The sequence below is a fragment of the Opisthocomus hoazin genome, chromosome 2, assembly GCF_030867145.1.
Source record: "Opisthocomus hoazin isolate bOpiHoa1 chromosome 2, bOpiHoa1.hap1, whole genome shotgun sequence".
NCBI lineage: Eukaryota > Metazoa > Chordata > Aves > Opisthocomiformes > Opisthocomidae > Opisthocomus > Opisthocomus hoazin.
The window spans coordinates 130,365,247-130,387,203 of NC_134415.1; the positions used below are offsets into that span (position 1 = coordinate 130,365,247).

Sequence of the window (21,957 nt, forward strand, 5' to 3'; positions counted from 1 at the left end):
CCGCGTGGGTTTGGGCAGAGCTGTGGCTCCCGGCTGCAAATGGGTGCTCAGTCCCATGACCCAAGGAGCGAGAAGCATTAAAACCCATCTACGACGAGTCAAGACCACAAAAATGGGGTCCCCAGCAATGATTCGAGGGCTGGAGCCCCTCTGCTGTGACAAACAGCTGGGAGAGCTGCGGCTGTTCAGCCTGGGGAAGAGAAGACTCTGGGGAGACCTTACTGCGGCCTTTCAGAACTTAAAGGGGGCTTCTGAGAAAGCTGGGGACAGGCTTTCTAGTAGGGCTTGTTGTGCCAGGACAAAGGGTAATGGCTGTAAGCCAAAAAAGGTGAGATTCAGACGAGAGCTAAGGAAGAAATTTATTACGCTGAGGGTGGTGAAACCCTGGCCCAGGTTGCCCAGAGAGGTGGGAGATGCCCCGTCCCTGGAACCATTCCAGGCCAGGCTGGACGGGGCTCTGAGCACCCTGATCTGGTTGGAGATGTCCCTGCCCATGGCAGGGGGTTGGACTGGATGTTCTGGGAAGGTCCCTTCCCACCCAAACCAGTCTGTGAGTCGATGATTCTAAGAAGACCTGGGTTGGGGTCAGCTTGTAGCTACCTGTAGTCAAGAGGATTCCCTTGAGCCAGAACCCGAGAGCTGAACTGGCTGGGTGCCGAGGAACACGGGGACATTTCTGTGACATTGAGGTGGTTACACGACACGGAGCCCTGCAAGGACAGGGCTGCGGATTCGCTGACGTCAAAAGATTTACTTGAGCTCTGCTTTGCTCTGACTGCAGGGCTGTGAGGGCAGGAAGGCGAGAGAGCGTCGCTGAAGTTACGCAGCCCAAGCAGCCCTGCCCGTGGGGAGAGGAACACCTCCTGACGCCCTCCTCCAGCACGGCCTCGATGCCCAGGCAGGCAGATTGGACAGAGAGTCTTCACCCACCTCAAGGTGTTGAAGAAATACGTGAATGCAAGGAGTGGGACAGGCTGCATCGGCCACCAGAGCTGCTCCACGGGTGTAGACAAATAAACCCCGATGCCCTGAGCTCCCCGTGGCTTGTCTCTTCCCCCAAGTAACCAGTGATGGGATGTGAGGCAATGGCCTTGAGTTGCCTCAGGGGAGGTTTAGATTGGATATCAGGAAAAATTTCTTACTGGAAGAGTGGTCAGGCCTTGGACCAGGCTGCCCAGGGCAGTGGGGGAGTCCCCATCTCTGGAGGGGCTCAAAAACCATGTGGATGTGGCACTTCAGGACATGGTTTAGCAGGCATGGGGGTGTTGGGTTGACAGTTGGACCTGATGATCTTAGAGGTCTTTTCCAACCTTAACGATTCTACGATTCTATGAAATCGCTGGGTAAGGCAGCAGAACGTGGTGTGGTCCTGCCTCTGAGGGACGCGTCCCTGGCGTGGAGCCTCGCGTTCCCCTGACGTGAGACCGAACTCGTACCGTCCTCCTGCTCAGGCTGCCGTGGGACTTCCCGCTGAGAGCTGCTGCGGCAGAAGTCGTCTTCAAAGCGCAGTGGTTGGAAGGTAATTCGGGGTCGGGGAGTGGGCTGCGGTGCTCACTAACAGGATCTGCGGTGTCCTCAAGCTCAACAGTTTGTTTTTAGCCTGGTTCGCTGCTGAAAGGCAACTGATGGAGCTGTCACACCAAAAATCCTTCTTTGAGGTGCAAAGCTCTGACACCCACCAGAAGCAGCCGTGCTGATGTTTTATCAGGTCACCTGGTGGCTAATGGCTTTCCAAAGGCTTTCCCACTCTCCTGTGGGGGGAAAAAAATCAGTTTAAAAGTTTTCACTTTTTTCTTCTTATTTTGGGCAGGAAACCTTCCTGCTGCTCCGGTCCCGCATCTGAAAACTGATTCCTTTCTTATAAAGAGAAAGGTTGTGCCTGCTGGAAAAATAGACGTACTGGGAGGGGGATTCTTTAATGAAAAATCTTAATTAAACTAGGAAAAATAAGCGCTTGTTCGTTCTACACAGAGGGAGAAAAATAAGTCGCGTTTCTTTGGGCTGGGTCAGCCCCGCGGAGGTAACCATGGCAGCCCCGGAGAGCTGCGAACGCAGGGGGAGGAGCGCGGTGGGTGGCAGCTCCTTTCTGACCAGAGCTGCACAATTCCATGGAGAAACAGCAGCAAAGTGCTTGGTTTCAATCCCCTTCTTCCAGAAAATTGAAACAGTCCCCTTGGTGTGGTGTTCATGGTGCCGTGACTGTCCCAGTCCCACGTCCCCGTTGATGGGGCCAGACTCTTTCCAGTGGTGCCCAGCGACAGGACAAGGGGCAACGGGCACAAACTGAAGCAGAGGAAGCTCCAGCTGAACCCGAGGAAGAGCTTCTTCCCTCTGAGGGTGACGGAGCCCTGGCCCAGGCTGCCCAGAGGGGCTGTGGAGTCTCCTTCTCTGGAGATATTCCAGCCCCTCCTGGCCGCGGTGCTGTGCCCCCTGCTCTGGGTGACCCTGCTTGGGCAGGGGGTTGGGCTGGGTGACCCACAGAGGGCCCTGCCAACCCCGAACGTTCTGTGATTCTGTCCCGGCCTCTCTGTAGCCCCCCGACCGAATGCCAGGGATTGATCCTCAGTGGGCTTCCCAACCTGCGTGCTCCTGCAGCGCGGCCAGGACTTGGGAATAACAGGGAGAAAAGGTTAAAATCCGCTTTCTGCGCTTGGCTGGCTTTGATGGAACGGATGCTCCTGGGCGGAGAGCGATACGCTGTGTTTTCTTTCTGTTAACGTCAGCCTGAATCAAAACAGCTGGACCAAGTCATGGCATCGCGGGCTGCCGCTGTCCCCAGCCGCGCCCAGACACAGTCGGTGTCCCTGGGATCAGCCCCGATGCCCCAAGCCAGACCAGGGCCACCTCCTCGGGAGCTGGGAGATGGTGAGCAGCGGGAGGCTGGAGCCAGCTGTGGGGTCTGCGCCCCATCAGCAGCTCAGCCATGGGGGCAACGGGCAGCTGAGGGTTTGCGTTCGGCTGCGCCTCGTGGGCCAAGGACGGTCGTGGTGGGGAAGGCAAGCCGGGTCAAGTAGGTCCTCATGCACCCATCACACGTAACCCTGCTCACGGCAGGGGGTTGGGACCAGATGAGCTCTAAGGTCCCTTCCCACCCAAACCATTCCATGATTCTATGACCTGGGACCCCTGAACTGTGAACCCATCACTTTGAGGACCCATCACCTGGAACCCACCACCAAGGCCCTACCACTTGAGACTCCCCACCATGGCCCCAGCACTTGGAGGACCCTCCACCAAGGCCCTACCACTTGAAACGTCCCACCACAACCCCATCACCTTGGGGACCCATGACCAAGGCCCTACCACTTGAGATGCCCCACCACAGCCCATGACTTTGAGGACCCTCCACCAAGGCCCTACCACTTGAGACACTCCACCACAGCTCCATCACTTTGAGGACCCAACACCAAGTCTTGTGGCCTGCAGGGAACAAGCCAAGGGTCTCCCTGTGGCCTCGGGGCTATAGCCAAGCCCCCCAGACCCACTCTCCAGTGCACGGCACAGGGAACTGTGTCCCGAGGAGGCAGCTCTGTGGGCTACAGGGGATTCTCGCCCACGGGGAACGCAGTGCTGCTCCCACGAGGACATTTGCTGGGCCACGGGCCCATGGCCCGGAGCACGGGCAGCCCTGGCCGGGAGCCAGTGGCTGATGACATCCCCTGGGCAAGGCTTCATTGGGGTCGGTGATCATGGACCACGTCCTGCGCCTCTGCCAGGGGCTGATGCGACACGGTCAGCTGGCTCCTAAACCACGAGGGGTGAATTCAGCCGTAAGTCGTGGTGATCTTCCCGATCTCCTGTTCCAGAACTGACGACACCGCTCTGCTCCGTTTTTACTGGCAGGGCCGAACGATGAAAACTCTTTGCCTTCATTAATGCAAAAATTTAAATGATCCCTCTGTCTTTTTTCTCTCTTGGCTGTGCCGCTGGCCATCCCTGAGTCCCTCGGACACGTTGCGCTCCTTGCCCCTGAGCACACGGACGGGCGATGGCTCCATCTCAAGCGTGGCGAGCCCGGGCTGCCGTGGGCAATTAACGCTGCGCCAACGAGCGCCCAGGGGCAGAACATCAGTCAGTGCCGTCAGGGCCAGCCGGGGCGGTGAGCGTGAGCTCCCTGGTGAGAAAACCTCTGACACGCAGCCGGCCTCTAGCGCAGCAACCACCAAGGACACAAACGCTGGCCTCCCTCTTGGTCAAACTTGCATCATCATCATCATCATTATTATTATTATCTTTATATTAATGGGTGCTCAGTAACAAACTCGGTGAGGGACGGAGCAAAGCAGCCCCGTGTCGCCTGGTGCCGCGTGGGGAAGCCCAACGAAATGCAGAGACATCACAGCTCGCCTTATTTTTTATATTTTATTTTACTTTGTTTTATTTTATTTTATTTTATTATTTTATTCTTTTCTTTTCTTTTTTCTTTTCTTTTCTTTTCTTTTCTTTTCTTTTCTTTTCTTTTCTTTTCTTTTCTTTTCTTTTCTTTTCTTTTCTTTTCTTTTCTTTTCTTTTCTTTTTCTTTTCTTTTCTTTTCTTTTCTTTTCTTTTCTTTTCTTTTCTTTTTTCTTTCCTTTTCTTTTCCTTTTCTTTTCTTTTCTTTTCTTTTCTTTTCTTTTCTTTTCTTTTCTTTTCTTTTCTTTTCTTTTCTTTTCTTTTCTTTTCTTTTCTTTTCTTTTTTTCTTTTCTTATTTTATTTTATTTTTTATTATCCTGTTGGTAACAGAACACGTGCAGGGCGAGAGCTTGCAGACCAGCTACGCACCAGAGCAGGGCCCTCTGCCGAGAAACGCCCGCAAGAAGAGAATCTGAGGGGCCTGAAAACCAAGACGGGAGGAACTGCTGCAACACCTCACTCGTCTTTTTTTATTCTTGAGGGCAAAAGGAGGAAAAAAAAAACCACCCAAAAACCTGCTGGGCTTCTGCCGCTGCGCTGCTCCGGGACTCGCTGCGTGGCGGGGCACAGCTGGGCCCCGGGGAGGCGGCGCTCCCCAGGGCTGCTGGCGCTTGGGTTGTTTTCTCTTTTTTTTTTTACTACATTAAATTACCGGATTAAAATGAACGGTGACAATTACCCTTCCCTTCCAGGCACAACACTGAGCGCAGCACAGGCCTTTTATTAATTGCCTGGCTAATAACTGCTCATTTCCCTCCGACTGCTCTTAATATTCACCATTTTGAGCCTCTGAATTACCGCGTGCTGCCGCCAGCCCAATGCAGGCTTTCGCCGCGTGGCTTTGCGGCGGTGCAAATCCCTCTCCACCTCGCTGCCGAGTCTCCTTCTCTGGAGATATTCCAGCCCCTCCTGGCCACGGTGCTGTGCCCCGTGCTCTGGGTGACCCTGCTTGGGCAGGGGGTTGGGCTGGGTGACCCACAGAGGTCCCTGCCCACCCCGACCATGCTGGGATTCTGGGATTCCCTCGCTCCGTGGGCAAAGCCTGGGGCTTTTCAGCCAAAACCGGGGCTCCCGAATCCCACTACAGCTTTGCTTCGCCACGGGGTTATGAGCCGAACCCGGGGAGCGATGGGCGACCCTCGCCGCACGTTGGGAGCGCGGCAGCCCTTTGGTTTTCAGCCTCCTCCGGGCTCCAGGAGAACTTCTTCAAACACCAGGGATAAAAACCCTGGTTTTCTTCCCAAAGCCTGTCCCAGTCCGTCGCTGGCAGTGCGCCGGAGGTGTGAATCCTGCACAGCCCCGACGACGTGCTCTGAGAAATTGGGTGGCTGTAGGGATTTGTGACGTCCCCAGGGCACCGGCACTCCTGCCCCCAGCCCCGCACCGACCCACACTCATCAATTTATGGGCTTTTTTTTGTCTGCTTTGAGCAGGAAAGCGATGCCGGGGCACGCCGGCTGCCCTGGCCCGCGGGTCGAATCACAGAATCATGGACTCACAGCATGGCAGGGGTTGGCAGGGACCTCTGTGGGTCACCCAGCCCAACCCCCTGCCCAAGCAGGGTCACCCAGAGCAGGGGGCACAGCACCGCGGCCAGGCGGGGCTGGAATATCTCCAGAGAAGGAGACTCCACAGCCCCTCTGGGCAGCCTGGGCCAGGGCTCCGGCACCCTCAGAGGGGAGAAGTTTTTCCTCGGGTTCAGCTGGAACTTCCCAGGCTTCAGTTTGTGCCCGTTGCCCCTTGTCCTGTCGCTGGGCACCACTGGAAAGAGTCTGGCCCCGGCCTCCTGACCCCCACCCTGCAGATATTTGTAAGTATATATTAGGTCCCCAAAGCGATCCTCTAACCAACCCCGGGACGATGGCCCAGCGCGACCTCGGCTTTGCGATGCTGCTGGTGTCCGGCCCTGCGGGAGGGTTTTCCCCCATTTCCAGCTGGGGAGGAAATAACCCAAACCAACCCCCAAACCCAGGATTTTTGTTCTCCTCACCTGTCCGAGCGTGGGTGGGAGCCGGTCCTTCCCGCGGGAGCTGGGTGCTCTGACGGGCAGAAGGGAAACACGGGGAGCAATTTCAGTCAAATTGGGTGTTTTTTTATCACGGACCGCGTCACCCGAAAGGGAAAGCCGAGGGGACGTCTCAGCATAGAGGGGGGGAGTGTAAAGCATGGCCTCCCCTCACCCTCCTTCCTGGCTGAGGGAATGGATTTGGGGATTTATCCCTCCCCCCTCTCCCCAGCGTCTGTTCCCCCATCCCAAGGCACAAACTCTCATCTAGGGAAAATAAAAAAAAGAAATAAAACCAAGCAGGAGCCGTGATGCGGTGGCTCCACTCACCAAGGCCATGGTGGTTATGGCTGTAAAAATTATTTGCCTTAAGGGGGGGTTTTCATCTGCTGCGTCAGGGCTGGAAAAGCCGCACGAGCAACTCTGCTCCAGTCCCACCAGTGCCAGGAGCTGCTGGGCTCCCTGGGGAGCCGGACCCCCGAATCGTGGTCCCACCACCGCGGCCAGGTCTGCACCCTCGCGCCATCAGCGATGCTGCTGCATCGTGGCAGTGTTTTGGGGAGAAACCCCAGGGATTTGGGAGGGGGGCAGAGCACCCACCTCCGCCTTTCTGGGATCAAAATAATTCGGGGTTTCCCTGAAAGCGGTCCTGGCAATCACAGGATCCCAGCATGGCAGGGGTTGGAAGGGCCCTCTGAGGGTCACCCAGTCCAACCCCCCTGCTGAAGCTATATGAAGGATATTTATAAACATTTCTAAGGTCCCCTCTCAGCCTTCTCTTCTCCAGGCTGAACAAGCCCAACTCCCTCAGCCTCTCCTCGTAGGAGAGATGCTCCAGTCCCCTCCTCATCCTCGTAGCCCTGTGCTGGACTCTCTTCCCTTCGGCGATGCAGCCGGCAAAGGTTTCCAGCCTCCCCCCGACCCACGACGTCCCCAATGCCACCAGCAGCCCCGCGTCATGGTGGCAGCTGCGAGGGGACGTCCCCCGAAGCCGCACAGGGGGACTGGACCCCGGGGCTCTCTTGGCCCAGCCACGACGTCGATGACGGGTTGAACCAGTTTTAGGACCAGATGCTGGGGTTTCCAGTGCTCCAGACCAGCTCACCCGGGGAGACGCTCATTTTCGGGGTGCCCCATGGCCCCGGAGCAGCTGCGAGCCCCGTCCTGGTCCCAACCCCCGGCAAAGCAGGGACGGAGCCGCTCTCAAGTTAAACTCTCCATTTATTGGATCCTTTTACAAAAAAAACTCAACATTGTGCTCATGTCGAAGGAGTGTTTCTTTTCTCTCGTTTTTTTTTTCGTTTTAGACCTGGTGCTCACGGAGCGGTCGCACAACCGCGGCGCAGGGGAGGGCGGGGGCTGTGCTGGGGGGTGTAGGGGGGGGTTCGCGTCGCCGCAGACGACGCTATTTACAGCCAACGTGAGAGAGCCCTCGCTCCGCACCCAGCACCGAGCCCACGGTCCTGGGCGAAGGGGCAGAATTGCTGGGAAAGGGAAAAGGCCTTTCCCTTGGGAAGGGTCCGGCCGCTGAGACCCCCACCCTGCTCCTCAGAGCCGGGGCAGCGGAGTCAGCGCGGGGCAGGCTGCTCCGTGCTGGAGCCAGGACGAATCGCGCAGCCAAACCCGAGATTCGGAGTCACCCCGGGACACCCTGAAAACAACCGGAGAGCGATGGGGGCGGTGGAGAAGGACGCTCAGGACAGCGGCGCGGGCTCGGGAGCAGAAAGCATGGGTGCGAGTCAGCAGCCTGTACTCTGCAGGGGTTGTGGGGGCTGTTTGGGAAGATTTGGGAAAGAGCCCGAGCAGCGGAGGGTCAGGAGGGGCAGCCCCAGCCCCGCGGGGGAGAAGGCGATGCCCTAGCCGGTATTTCACAGAATTACAGAATCCCAGCATGGCAGGGGTTGGCAGGGACCTCTGTGGGTCACCCAGCCCAACCCCCTGCCCAAGCAGGGTCACCCAGAGCAGGGGGCACAGCACCGCGGCCAGGCAGGGCTGGAATATCTCCAGAGAAGGAGACTCCACAGCCTCCCTGGGCAGCCTGGGCCAGGGCTCCGTCACCCTCAGAGGGAAGAAGTTCTTCCTCGGGTTCAGCTGGAACTTCGCAGGCTTCAGTTTGTGCCCGTTGCCCCTTGTCCTGTCGCTGGGCACCATTGGAAAGAGTCTGGCCCCGTCCTCCTGACCCCCACCCTGCAGATATTTAGAGGCATTTTCTAAGGTCCCCTCGCAGCCTTCTCTTCTCCAGGCTGAACAAGCCCAGCTCCCTCAGCCTCTCCTCGAAGGAGAGATGCTCCAGTCCCCTCCTCATCCCCGTAGCCCTCCGCTGGACTCTCTCCAGTAGCTCCTCATCTTTCTTGAACTGGGGAGCCCAGCACTGGACACAGCACTGCAGATGGGGCCTCCCCAGGGCAGAGCAGAGGGGGAGGAGAACCTCACTGGACCTGCTGCCCACACTCCTCCTCATGCACCCCAGGATCCCATTGGCCTTCTTGGCACCCAGGGCACGCTGCTGGCTCATGGTCACCCTGTCGTCCCCCAGCACTCCCAGTCCCTCTCCGCAGAGCTGCTCTCCAGCAGGTCAGCCCCAGCCTGTACTGGTGCCTGGGGTTGTTCCTCCCCAGGTGCAGGACCCTGCCCTTGCCCTTGCTGAACCTCATCAGGTTCCTCTCTGCCCAGCTCTCCAGCCTGTCCAGGTTCCTTACATCACCCCATCCTCCCCAGCAGCTGCAGCCAGCGACCGGCTTCACCCCCAAACCCTCCCCCTTCAGAGGGTCTCAGCGAGGAGGAAACACCCCCCAGCACCGCGATCCCAGCACGCAGCCTCTCCCCATGCAACCGCCACGCACGGAGCCGGGCCCCGGCTGACCGCAGAGCCTCCGAGAGGCGAGCGCGTGATGAGCCTGGGGAGCGAGAATGGGTCAGATTCCGACCACCGAACTCTACGCCTGCTCCTGGCCTGGAGCTGCAACGCGCCAGCGGGAAGGAGGAAAACCCCAACCCCGCTGGCTCCGACCGCGGCCACACAACGGAGCTCGGCACAGCCCAACCCCCCCCGCCCCGATGCAAATGGCTGAAAATTTTGAAAATAAGCTGCTGAGAAGCGTAACTCTCCATTTCTATAAAGTGGAATCCGCAGGTGCCGGCGCCCGTCCTCGCTCTCGTTGGGCTCCTGCAGAGCTGCCTCCAGCCCGGGCCGGCTCCAGGGACCCGTGCTGTACGCGAGCGACCGCATCGCTGCTAACGAACCGCGTGTTAACGAGGGGGGATGACAGCCAGCGGCAGAGGAGCAGCGGGCCCCTTGGGGATGCCGAAGCCGGTGCGGCTGCTGACAAGGTGCCAGATTTCCCCTCCGAGCAGGGGCAGGAAACATCCCTCCGGGTGTTCCGGGGCCTCGCAGGAGTCTTCGGTCGCGTTTTCCAAGAGACCGTGAGCCTTCGCACGCTCTGCTTTGAGCACTGAACGTTAAAACAAAGAGAGAGTGGAATGGGGAAATAAAAAAACCCCACCATACGGAGAGGAAAAGCGACCTTGATCCCCGTTTCGCTGCGGTCTGTAGCGCTGAAGCCACCAGCCCCTTCCCGAAGAGCGAGTGTTGGTGACCCCCAGCCGCGGGGCTGCAGCCGGAGAGGCCACCGAGGACCCCACAGCAAATCACCCAACTTCCATCTTCCCGTCTGCGCAGCTCCGGGCTGCCCCTGGACATCTGGGACGCGTCGAGGCAGAGCATCACCTCCGGCAGGGAGACCCACGTCCTTCCCTCCGGCTGCGGAAGGGGAACGGGGCGGCCAGGCGAGCGCAGAGGCCGCGTGATCGCATGGACATGATGGCGTTTGGCCCCGTGAAGGCCATCCCAGTTTGCGCGAAGGGAAGCGCTCGGTGGCATCAACCTCTGAATGCAGCCCAGAGTGGACGGGATGAGGGCTTAAGGCAGTTGTGCTGCGGCCCACGGGCAAACCCGAGGTGGGCACGGATTGCTTGGGGGTGGGTGATGAGGGACGACGCAGGGCGGGGGTCTCCGGCCCGCGGCATGGCCCCGGCTCCAGCATGCGCAGGCTGGGCTGGCGATTCGCTTCGGCTCCGCGCGGCTGCGTGCAAATTATGGGTTAGTGGCTTCTCTGCAAAGAACCAGCTCTCGGCAGACCGCGTCCACGCTCGGATGCTTTCGGGTAAGAGGTTTCTTCCACCAGCAAAGGCTCTAGGAGAAGCTCTCCAGGGCCAGTGAGCAAAGGAAGAAAAGCCCTGAAGCGGCTGTCAACGGGCCAGCCCAGACTCTGAGGCTGTAGGAAACCACAGCCCACGGCAGCCCCGCTCGAACGCACGAGCCCAGGGCTCCGCCAGCCCCTGCCACGCTGCGGACGGATCACTCCCAGGGCCCCCGAGAACAAGAACCGCAGCAGCCAAACCCGCCCAGGGCTGCGGCACAGGAGCCGGCGCGGTGCTGGGAGCCGGGGAAGGACCCTCCGATTCCAACCCTTCCCTGCTGGCCGCTCTCCGAGGGCAGGGCTCAGGGTGGTGAGCGGAGCAGAGCGACGAGCTCGCTGCCAGACGACACCTGGGAGTCCTCAGCCGTGGCCACAGGGCGAGGACGCGGCGTGCGGGATGGGAGGAGAACGGCTGCCCCGCGGGGGAGACGATGGGGACACGGTGAGAGGAGCAGCCTCGGTGCTGGGATTGACCCCGCCGCGGTCAAACACCTCCAACCCGGTCTTGCTACGCTCCCTCCCGCGTCGGCGGAACCGGAGGGGAAAAGCGGGTGGGTAGGGGGGGAAAAACACAAATGCAAAGAAAAAAAAGCCGCACGCGGCAAATCTAAAACACTTTCATTTTAAATAACAATAATTATAATTAAAAAGAATGATTGCTCTTGGCTAGCGAGGGGGCAGAGCCGCTAGCCACCGTGCCATTCCTCAGTGTACGATCGTAGGGAGCGTCTTTACCGTGAGGTCCCGCTCCCCGTCGCCGCAGGGAGGGGGAAACGCGCCCGTCCCACTCCGGGACGTCCCTCTGGCTCCGCGGCAGGGAGCCGGAGTCGACGGCTGAAGGCGCCTGGCGCTCGCAGCCACAAAGCCACCCTCCGCCCTCACCCGCCTCCGGCCGAAGCTCGGGGCTGAGGGCACCCCGGGGGGCTCCCGCTTCTAGATGAACTTGAAGCATTTGGTCTTGTCGTGGGGCAGGCGGGTCTTGAAGAGGACCGAGTCCACGCGGAACTGGGTGTAGAGCAGGGGCATGTACCCGTACACCTTGACGAAGAAGTTGATGCACTTGTGTCGCTCGTGGAAGTGAGAGTCATCGTGGGAGAGCGCCTGGGGGCACCCGGGGCAGCGGAAGGTCCAGCGGGAGGTCACCTGCGAAGAGAGGGACAAAGATGGTCACGGCCACACCGTTCCTTGAGTGCCGGGTGTCCCTGGGAAGGTGTTCAGGCACGGGAGGACGTGGCCCACACCAGCTCTGTCAGAGCAGAGACTTACAGGGCAGGGGACAGAATCACAGAATGTTCGGGGTTGACAGGGACCTCTGTGGGTCACCCAGCCCAACCCTCCTGCCCAAGCAGGGTCACCCAGAGCAGGGGGCACAGCACCGCGGCCAGGCGGGGCTGGAATATCTCCAGCCCCTCTGGGCAGCCTGGGCCAGGGCTCCGTCACCCTCAGAGGGAAGAAGTTCTTCCTCGGGTTCAGCTGGAGCTTCCCAGGCTTCAGTTTGTGCCCATTGCCCCTTGTCCTGTCGCTGGGCACCACTGGAAAGACTGTGGCCCTGTCCTCCTGACACCCACCCTGCAGATATTTATAAGCATTTATTAGGTCCCCATGAATCTAATAAGAAGGGGGAGCTGGGTTTCCCCTGGAGCAGAGCAGCCTCCGAACACACCGCTTGCCTTTCGAAGACATCGACCAAACCGCTGTTTCTCCAGAAAAGAAGCCACAAAGCCCAGTACGAGCTCCCTCCCGGTGCTTTACCTTGATGGGAGGTTTTCTCGTCAGGTGAGAGACCAGAAAGTTCATGGCGATGTCCTCGCAGTTGATGTATTCATCCACCATGTCGCGGATGGCTTGCGGCATCACGTAGGAGTACAGGTAGGCGTAGTACTGGAAAGGATCAGAAGGTGCAACGTTGCTCAAGGTGGTCCCGAGCAGCGAGCTCAAGGATGCCCGTGGACAGAGCCCCCATAACGGAGCTCATCCTGCACCCAGGAGATCCGCTGTAGCCACAGCAGCAGCAAATCCACCCCACAGCCACCACCCTGACTGGCTCCCAGGGCTCCTGCCACCTCAGAAATCGAGAAAGGATGCTTCCAGCCCCCTCAGATCTCGCTGTCTCTGATGCTACGGCAGCAGTAGCTGGTGGATTATCTCCCCACCACGATACGACAGCTCAGGACGGTCCCATTGGGAAATCATCCCACCTTTTGTTGAGGTCTGTTTGCCCGCTGTCATCTCTCCCATGCTGGGAGGCACACGTTTGGAGGACACCAGGGAAAGGAGTGGTGAGCTCCAAAATTGTTCTTTAAAAAACCCGCGCCACTAACGCACGAAACCTGGTTACTCTGAGAAGGAAGGCAAAGCTCAGGGCTTCGTGGCCACGGTATCTCACCTTATGGAAGAAGGCAGCACCAGTGAGCACCATAGAGAGCTCGCAGGAGTAGTTGGAGTTGTAGAGCCAGGACTGATGGGGGATGTCCCACGCGTGGTAGCGCCCCGGGAAGCCAACGATGCGGTCCCTCGCCTCTCTCCAGACACTGCGAACAGAAAGCCTCCCCGTGAGACACAAAGCCGGGGAGCCCGGCCGGAGACGAGCACGGCTCTGGCTGAGAACCACAGGACTGCACCCTCGCTGCCACCCGACCGGCTCCCGAGGGCGGCTGCACGTGGTGGAGGTGCCTACACATCACAACGTTTGGCAACCGCTGGTCCAAAGAACAGCCACCATACGTTGTAGCTTGGGCAAAAAGGATAAACATCATTAAAATGTGTAATTACTTTGCTTTAAAGTCCATTTCATCTACTTAAATAAAAACACAGAAAATTCCAACAGGCAAAAGGTGTCTTTTTACATAGGATGCTCAGTGCAAGCTCGCCCACCTCCACAGCACCGAAGCCCCGCTGCCGGCAGGAGGCACCGACCGGTCGTCACGGCCGCCTGGGTGACACGAGAACAGGGTCTCTCCCCCCGACAACTCTGATTTCTTCCCTGTCGCAGCGCAGGAAAGGGCTGAACGCAGAAATCTTGGTTTTAAGGGGCAGGCAGGATTTGCTGACCTTCCCTTGTTCAAGGCGAAAAGTTGTGAGCTGTGAACTGAAGCATCCCTCAGGCAACCCTCGAGAACGCAGGCTGCCAGCGCAGACCAGCGCTGCCCGGTGCAAAGCCAAGTTGCTCACCTTCACAGAATCACAGAATCACAGCATGGCAGGGGTTGGCAGGGACCTCTGTGGGTCACCCAGTCCAACCCCCTGCCCAAGCAGGGTCACCCAGAGCAGGGGGCACAGCACCGCGGCCAGGCAGGGCTGGAATATCTCCAGAGAAGGAGACTCCACAGCCCCTCTGGGCAGCCTGGGCCAGGGCTCCGTCACCCTCAGAGGGAAGAAGTTCTTCCTCGGGTTCAGCTGGAAATTCCCAGGCTTCAGTTTGTGCCCGTTGCCCCTTGTCCTGTCGCTGGGCACCATTGGAAAGAGTCTGGCCCCGTCCTCCTAACCCCCACCCTGCAGATATTTAGAGGCATTTCAAAGGTCCCCTCTCAGCCTTCTCTTCTCCAGGCTGAACAAGCCCAGCTCCCTCAGCCTCTCCTCGGAGGAGAGATGCTCCAGTCCCCTCCTCATCCTCGTAGCCCTGCGCTGGACTCTCTCCAGTAGCTCCTCATCTTTCTTGAACTGGGGAGCCCAGCACTGGACACAGCACTCCAGATGCGGCCTCACTAGGGGACCTTGGTCCTCTCCGACAGGCACGTTCGAGTTGCTTATTCACAGGGAATATTCCTAACTCATAAAGAAGGGATTTGCTAACTCCTGAGAGCTGTTCTGTAGGTTTAAAAGAAAATTAACACAGAAGCCCAGTGGCCCAAAATTAGTTTCTGAAATCCACAGAGAATGGAGAACCTCAGACCTCGGATGGAAAGGCAGAGGAAGAGGCGGTGAAAGCCGGTGAGATGGGAAACTCTTCCGTTTGCCGGCAGCTTCCTGCAGCCCACGCAGGGGCTTCACCGCTCGACACATACACCAGTGCTCCGGCTCCCTTATCTGATCTCCCTCTACAAGGCTTGGCCTGGGAGGAACCCAGCGTCTCCCGGCCTCTTCCACCAAATCCCTGGGACTTCCCATCTCCCAGAAGCTCAGTTTCCTCCTCCATGAAGTCAAGACCATACCAAGCTCCCTTCAGGAGGGCTGCTAAGATCCTGCAGACCCTGCTGTCTCCGAATGGAAGATCTGGAGTGCCCAAATGCCAGTTTCCCATCCCAATCCACCACCCGGCAGCTTCCTGGGCTTTCTCCATCAGGGAAAAACCTCTGGACCCAAAAGCACACCTTATGACCCTAACGCACACTCACAGCTGAGCCGCTGGGAATTGCATCCCGAGGTTCACATGAGAGCGTGTGGGCTCGCTTAATATTCTGCTCTCATCTGAAGCTCGCTCTCCTCGAGGGAAATCCCACAGGATAGCTGCAACGCCGGCAGGAATCATTACGAAAAACGTCAGTGCCTAACGCCTAACCTGGGAAATAAATCCCGCTTCCACTGGCAGGGGTGCCGGCCTCCATCGGCTCGTCCCATCCCGTCTCCCCAACGGTGAGCGTCCAAGCCACATCTCCAAACCCAGTAACTCCAGGCTACAAGAAACAAGCCTCAAGCAGGAGCCTGTCGGACAAGGAAGGGTTTTCCCTTCTTCACAGGCACAAAATAGGGCAGAAAGTGGCTGTTTTTGCTGTATTTCCTCGTGTGGATGCGAGCCCCTCCTGAAGACCCCGTTCCCAGAGCCACAGAAGCGATGGCTGCAGGGACGAGACCGAGCTTCCGAGAGCCCTGAGCTTCCATTACGCTCACAGACACAGCCAGAGGCAGAGATGTATTTATTGTTGTACCCTCTGCTCAAGTTAATGAAACTCCAATATAACCTGGTAATGAAATCCAAGTTATTAACGCCGCCGGCAGCTTCCCCAGCATCATCCTTCCAGCAAGCACTTGTTTGCCGTGGTTTCTGTCAATCCAATGCGATTGCTTCACAGAATCACAGAATCCCAGCATGGCCCGGGTTGGAAGGGACCTCTGTGGGTCACCCAGCCCAACCCCCTGCCCAAGCAGGGTCACCCAGAGCAGGGGGCACAGCACCGCGGCCAGGCGGGGCTGGAATATCTCCAGAGAAGGAGACTCCACAGCCCCTCTGGGCAGCCTGGGCCAGGGCTCCGTCACCCTCAGAGGGAAGAAGTTCTTCCTCGGGTTCAGCTGGAACTTCCCAGGCTTCAGTTTGTGCCCGTTGCCCCTTGTCCTGTCGCTGGGCACCACTGGAAAGAGTCTGGCCCCGTCCTCCTGACCCCCACCCTGCAGATATTTAGAGGCATTTCTAAGGTCCCCTCGCAGCCTTCTCTTCTCCAGGCTGAACAAGCCCAGCTCCCTCAGCCTCTCCTCGCAGGAGAGATGCTCCAGTCCCCTCATCATCCTCGTAGCCCTCCGCTGGACTCTCTCCAGTAGCTCCTCATCTCTCTTGAACTGGGGAGCCCAGCACTGGACACAGCACTGCAGATGGGGCCTCACCAGGGCAGAGCAGAGGGGGAGGAGAACCTCCCTCGACCTGCTGCCCACACTCCTCCTCATGCACCCCAGGATCCCATTGGCCTTCTTGGCACCCAGGGCACGCTGCTGGCTCATGGTCACCCTGTCGTCCCCCAGCACTCCCAGTCCCTCTCCGCAGAGCTGCTCTCCAGCAGCTCAGCCCCAGCCTGGACTGGTGCCTGGGGTTGTTCCTCCCCAGGTGCAGGACCCTGCATTTGCCCTTATCGAAAAGCCGGAGTCGAAACGACTCGTTCCCTTTCACTTCTCCCACATCCCACTTTCCTGTGAACGGGACGCTCCCTCACTCCCAGCTCAACCACAAAAAGAAGGATTTCTCCGGAGAATCGTGTCGGGAGTGCTCCTCAGAGGGGCTGGCTCAGGGTGCTCACCTCCAGCTCACTCCAGAGCAGCGAACGGAGCAAGAAGGAGGTCTTGGCCCCAAGGATCACAGCCCGAAGCAAAGTTTCCACAAAACACACTTGTTACGGGCAGAGGTTCACTCAGTCACCGAGACCGCGGCTCTGCCCTGGCTGCACGAGTGGACACAGGGAGGTTTTGTGGGAATAAGGTGTTTGCAAGCAGGGACATGAGTGAGAATAATACATGGGACTTCTATTTTTCATTTGATTTATCTGGAGTACTGTGTCCAGTGCTGGGCTCCCCAGTTCAAGAAAGATGAGGAGCTACTGGAGAGAGTCCAGTGGAGGGCTGCGAGGTTGAGGAGGGGACTGGAGCATCTCTCCTGCGAGGAGAGGCTGAGGGAGCTGGGCTTGTTCAGCCTGGAGAAGAGAAGGCTGAGAGGGGACCTTTGAAATGCCTCTAAATATCTGCAGGGTGGGGGTCAGGAGGATGGGGCCAGACTCTTTCCAGTGGTGCCCAGTGACAGGACAAGGGGCAATGGGCACAAACTGAAGCCTGGGAAGTTCCAGCTGAACCCGAGGAAGAACTTCTTCCCTCTGAGGGTGACGGAGCCCTGGCCCAGGCTGCCCAGAGGGGCTGTGGAGTCTCCTTCTCTGGAGATATTCCAGCCCCGCCTGGCCGCGGTGCTGTGCCCCCTGCTCTGGGTGACCCTGCTTGGGCAGGGGGTTGGGCTGGGTGACCCACAGAGGTCCCTGCCCACCCCGACCATTCTGTGATTCTGTGATTCCGTGAAGGCTAATCAGCAAAGCCTCAGCCAGGCACTGCAGAAGGAAAACAGAGACCAAAGAGGGGGAGAAAACGGCCAAGTTCAGATAAAGAGCCTGAAAAGGGGCATGGAAAGGAAGCCAGGAGTCCTGACGCCTACTCCCCTGCTTTAATCACTTCAACACCTCATTTCTCATCTCTCGGAGAGAGCTTGTTGGGTTTCCAGGCATTTTGTGCCTTTTAATCTCCCTCCCGAACATGAGCCAACACGTTTCGGGGAGAGCCGCTCCGCGTCTCCCGCCCCCCAGCCAGCTGCCGGCTGCTCTCGGATTGGCAATCGCAGCCCCCGCTCCCGGCCCGGCGGGATGACGAGCCGCGGGCAAACGAGCTCCAGGGCTTTCTTCCTCGTGCCACCCTCACTCCCCGGTGCCTCTCTGGCAGTCGGCGAGGTCGAGCTGTACGAGCTGTGGGAGCTGCCTGCAGCAACCTCCCACGGCAGGAGCCCACGTAACTGCTTTCTCCTTGGCCCCAAAATCAGGAAGCTTCGTGCCAGGGCAAAGGCAAGGGGAAATGCAGACGCCGGAGCAGAAGGAGGGTGGGAAGTTGGGCAGCAAGGAACCTGATGAGGTTCAACAAGGGCAAGGGCAGGGTCCTGCATCTGGGGAGGAACAACCCCAGGCACCAGCACAGGCTGGGGCTGAGCTGCTGGAGAGCAGCTCTGTGGAGAGGGACTGGGAGTGCTGGGGGACGACAGGGTGACCATGAGCCAGCAGCGTGCGCTGGGTGCCAGGAAGGCCGATGGGATCCTGGGGTGCATTCAGAGGAGTGTGGGCAGCAGGGGGAGGGAGGTTCTCCGTCCCCTCTGCTCTGCCCTGGGGAGGCCCCATCTGCAGTGCTGGGTCCAGTTCTGGGCTCCCCAGTTCAAGAAAGATGAGGAGCTGCTGGAGAGAGTCCAGCGCAGGGCTACGAGGATGAGGAGGGGACTGGAGCATCTCTCCTACGAGGAGAGGCTGAGGGAGCTGGACTTGTTCAGCCTGGAGAAGAGAAGGCTGAGAGGGGACCTTCGAAATGCCTCTAAATATCTGCAGGGTGGGGGTCAGGAGGATGGGGCCAGACTCTTTGCAGTGGTGCCCAGCGACAGGGCAAGGGGCAACGGGCACAAACTGAAGCCTGGGAAGTTCCAGCTGAACCCGAGGAAGAACTTCTTCCCTCTGAGGGTGACGGAGCCCTGGCCCAGGCTGCCCAGGGAGGCTGTGGAGTCTCCTTCTCTGGAGATATTCCAGCCCCGCCTGGCCGCGGTGCTGTGCCCCCTGCTCTGGGTGACCCTGCTTGGGCAGGGGGTTGGGCTGGGTGACCCACAGAGGGCCCTGCCAACCTGAAACATTCTGTGATTCTGTGATTCTGTGAAGGAGAGCAACCAGCTCTAGCCTTTTCTGCGTAACATCTGTCTTTCCTATGCTCTGCAGAAAAAAATGCCAAAATAGCTGTCACATCCCGACGTCGCAGCGAGCAGAGGACAGCAGCCCACCGCCAGCACACAAGCATCATGTCCTGCAGCGGCTGCGAATGTCCCGGCCTCGCCAATGGCACATGAGCGATGGCCTGCAACGGCCTCTTGGATTGGTTTTCCAGTTTCCTTCCACTCTAGGAAGGCACGGCCTCAAAGCCATTGAGGGAACATTATCAGCACAGCAAAAGGTGAAGAGTCGAGGTTAAGCAGCATGAGAATCGGGGTTGCCTGGACAACCTGAAATCAGTCCACCTGCCTGCGCTCATTAAAACAGTTCATTAGCACATACTGGTTCTCCTAGAAATTGAGTTGGAAAGCCACAGGAAGGGATGTGTAGTCCTAACTCTGGTCCTGGCTTTACCTACGAGCCCACGCTGCATCTGAGCAGACTCTGGAGGCAGAAAACATCAGTTTGGATCCAAAGGCTACACGGGCAGAGGCTACTCACCGGAACCCAAACATGATCTCGTCGTGGCGCAGGTGAGCATCGTCGTCGATGGACAGGATGGCCTCCGTCTCGATCTCATCCCACGGCAGGAACCGGTTGTTCAGGCTGTTTTTCTCTGTGCGGACAACCTAAGAGATGGACACACACACACACACACAATTACAGTGGCTGCACATGCCCAGAGAAGAGATTCGGGGGCTGGGACCGCGCACTTCCGGCTGCGGCGCTCCAGCATTTCGGCACTGCTGCGTAGGCCCTGCGACGGGAAAATGCTTCCTAAGGAAAAGGCATCAGCTCAGTCCGGTGCCAGCTTTAGCTTCCAGCCCTTCTCCCTGCCACCTCCTGCCCACCTTGCAGGATGGCCAACGCTGAACCCAAGCCCCACGACGGCAGGTACCAGCTGTCAGGGCTGTGCTTGCTGTCGCCTGCCCACTCACAATCCCAGAGTCCCAGCATGGCAGGGGTTGGAAGGGACCTCTGTGGGTCAACCAGCCCAACCCCCTGCCCAAGCAGGGCCACCCAGAGCAGGGGGCACAGCACCGCGGCCAGGCGGGGCTGGAATATCTCCAGAGAAGGAGACTCCACAGCCCCTCTGGGCAGCCTGGGCCAGGGCTCCGGCACCCTCAGAGGGAAGAAGTTCTTCCTCGGGTTCAGGTGGAACCTCCCAGGCTTCAGTTTGTGCCCATTGCCCCTTGTCCTGTCGCTGGGCACCACTGGAAAGAGTCTGGCCCCGTCCTCCTGACCCCCACCCTGCAGATATTTAGAGGCATTTCTAAGGTCCCCTCTCAGCCTTCTCTTCTCCAGGCTGAACAAGCCCAGCTCCCTCAGTCTCTCCTCGCAGCAGAGATGCTCCAGTCCCCTCCTCATCCTCGTAGCCCTCCGCTGGACTCTCTCCAGTAGCTCCTCATCTTTCTTGAACTGGGGAGCCCAGCACTGGACACAGCACTGCAGATGGGGCCTCCCCAGCGCAGAGCAGAGGGGGAGGAGAACCTCCCTCGCCCTGCTGCCCACACTCCTCCTCATGCACCCCAGGATCCCATCGGCCTTCTTGGCACCCAGGGCACGCTGCTGGCTCATGGTCACCCTGTCGTCCCCCAGCACTCCCAGTCCCTCTCCGCAGAGCTGCTCTCCAGCAGCTCAGCCCCAGCCTGTTGTGGTGCCTGGGGTTGTTCCTCCCCAGGTGCAGGACCCTGCCCTTGCCCTTGTTGAACCTCATCAGGTTCCTCTCTGCCCAACTCTCCAGCCTGTCCAGGTCTCAGTGGACAGCACAGCCTGCCGGGGTATCCACCACTCCTCCCAGCTTTGTGTCATCAGCAAACCTGCTGAGGGTACGCTCTAACTCTTCATCCAGGTCACTGATGAAGAACGAGGATCGCACGCAGGAGGGGGGCTCTGCGATAACAAAGAGAGGAAAACGCACCAGCCACGGCCGGTCTCTCCTATGGCCACCGAAGAAGTGGCCCTTGCAGCGTTTCACCGGCGCTGAGCAGAATGGAATCATTTCTGCATCTACCCATGATTTCTGCCTTGGACAGAACTCGTCTGCGACACCTCCCTCTCTCCAAACTCTTCCAGCCCCACACTGTGCAACCTTCCCTATCCCCAGCCATACAAGTGTAAAACCAGAACGAATTTCTCCCTCTTCTTGACTGCCTCTTCCATGCTGGACCCTTTTTCTCCCTTGCTCTTCCACTTTTTGCCTGCCCTGGCTCATCTGTAGTCACCCAGTTCATCCCCGGCATCCCACGCCATTCAATCCCTCCAGTTGTTTCTCCGTCTCTCCTCTGAACAATCTCTCTTGATTTGAAAATAAAGTCCAGCCTGGTGAGAAGATCAGGCATCATGGCAATAAAGCTCCATTAAGTGAGATTACATTTGATCACATTAAAAAAGCCCACGCTGAAACCATTAACAGTGGAAAATATTTGTACTGGGGATCTGCACGACAGCCGGTACGATTAAATTCCCAGTAAAGCCAGTGTCGGTGCTTTCATCCGTCAATAGCTGCTGGGGGTGGGGGGGAATGGAACATTGGACAAGAACACATTAAAATATTTCACTGGAGATCCATCAACAGCACAAACAATTTATTGCAGGGAGGTGAACAGACCACGCGGCTCCGAGCCGTGGCGGAGCAGGGCCAGAGCCGAGCCGGCAGCACTCCCGCCCCAGGAGGGCTGCGATGCAATTAGTGCCCACAGGAGAAGGCAAAAGCAGAGACAGACAACGTCGGCGGAGGAATTTATTCCCCCCCTGCCCTCCCGAGGTGGAGAAGCATGACAAAAATCAGCACGATGCTTGTATTTACTTTCAGAGTTAGCGTGAGCCGGCAGATGCTCCTAGGGATGTCTTCTCTGTCTGGGAACTGCTGGAAAAGCGAGGCGGCAGGAATCACGGCGGGAACAGGCGAGGAGGAGGGAAGCGGATCACACAAAGCGATTTGGGGAAGGCAGCTGGTAAGGCAGGAATATAAAACCCACAGAATCACAGAATAGTAGGGGTTGGAAGGGACCTCTGTGGGTCATCTAGTCCAACCCCCTGCCCAAGCAGGGTCACCCAGAGCAGGCTGCACAGGACCTTGTCCAGGTAGGTCTTGAATATCTCCAGAGAAGGAGACTCCACAACCTCCCTGGGCAGCCTGTTCCAGGGCTCCGTCACCCTCAGAGGGAAGAAGTTCTTCCTCATGTTCAGACGGAACTTCCTGTGCCTCAGTTTGTGCCCATT

The 21,957-nt window shown here is 58.4% G+C and overlaps 1 protein-coding gene across 3 annotated transcripts in view; it reads right to left on the minus strand.

Moving 5' to 3' along the window:
• Positions 1-11,203: 11,203 nt before the first annotated feature.
• The window catches only part of EXTL3 (exostosin like glycosyltransferase 3), a 177,451-nt gene continuing 166,697 nt past the window's right edge, over positions 11,204-21,957 (minus strand). For all 3 annotated transcript variants that reach the window (XM_075415064.1, XM_075415062.1, XM_075415063.1), the window contains exons 6-9: positions 19,234-19,361; positions 12,984-13,128; positions 12,350-12,478; positions 11,204-11,740 (exon numbers count right to left, since the gene is read on the minus strand). In XM_075415064.1, the coding sequence (XP_075271179.1) occupies positions 11,531-11,740; positions 12,350-12,478; positions 12,984-13,128; positions 19,234-19,361 (612 nt within the window). In that variant the 3' untranslated portion in view covers positions 11,204-11,530. The remainder of the gene's footprint in view (positions 11,741-12,349; positions 12,479-12,983; positions 13,129-19,233; positions 19,362-21,957) is intronic.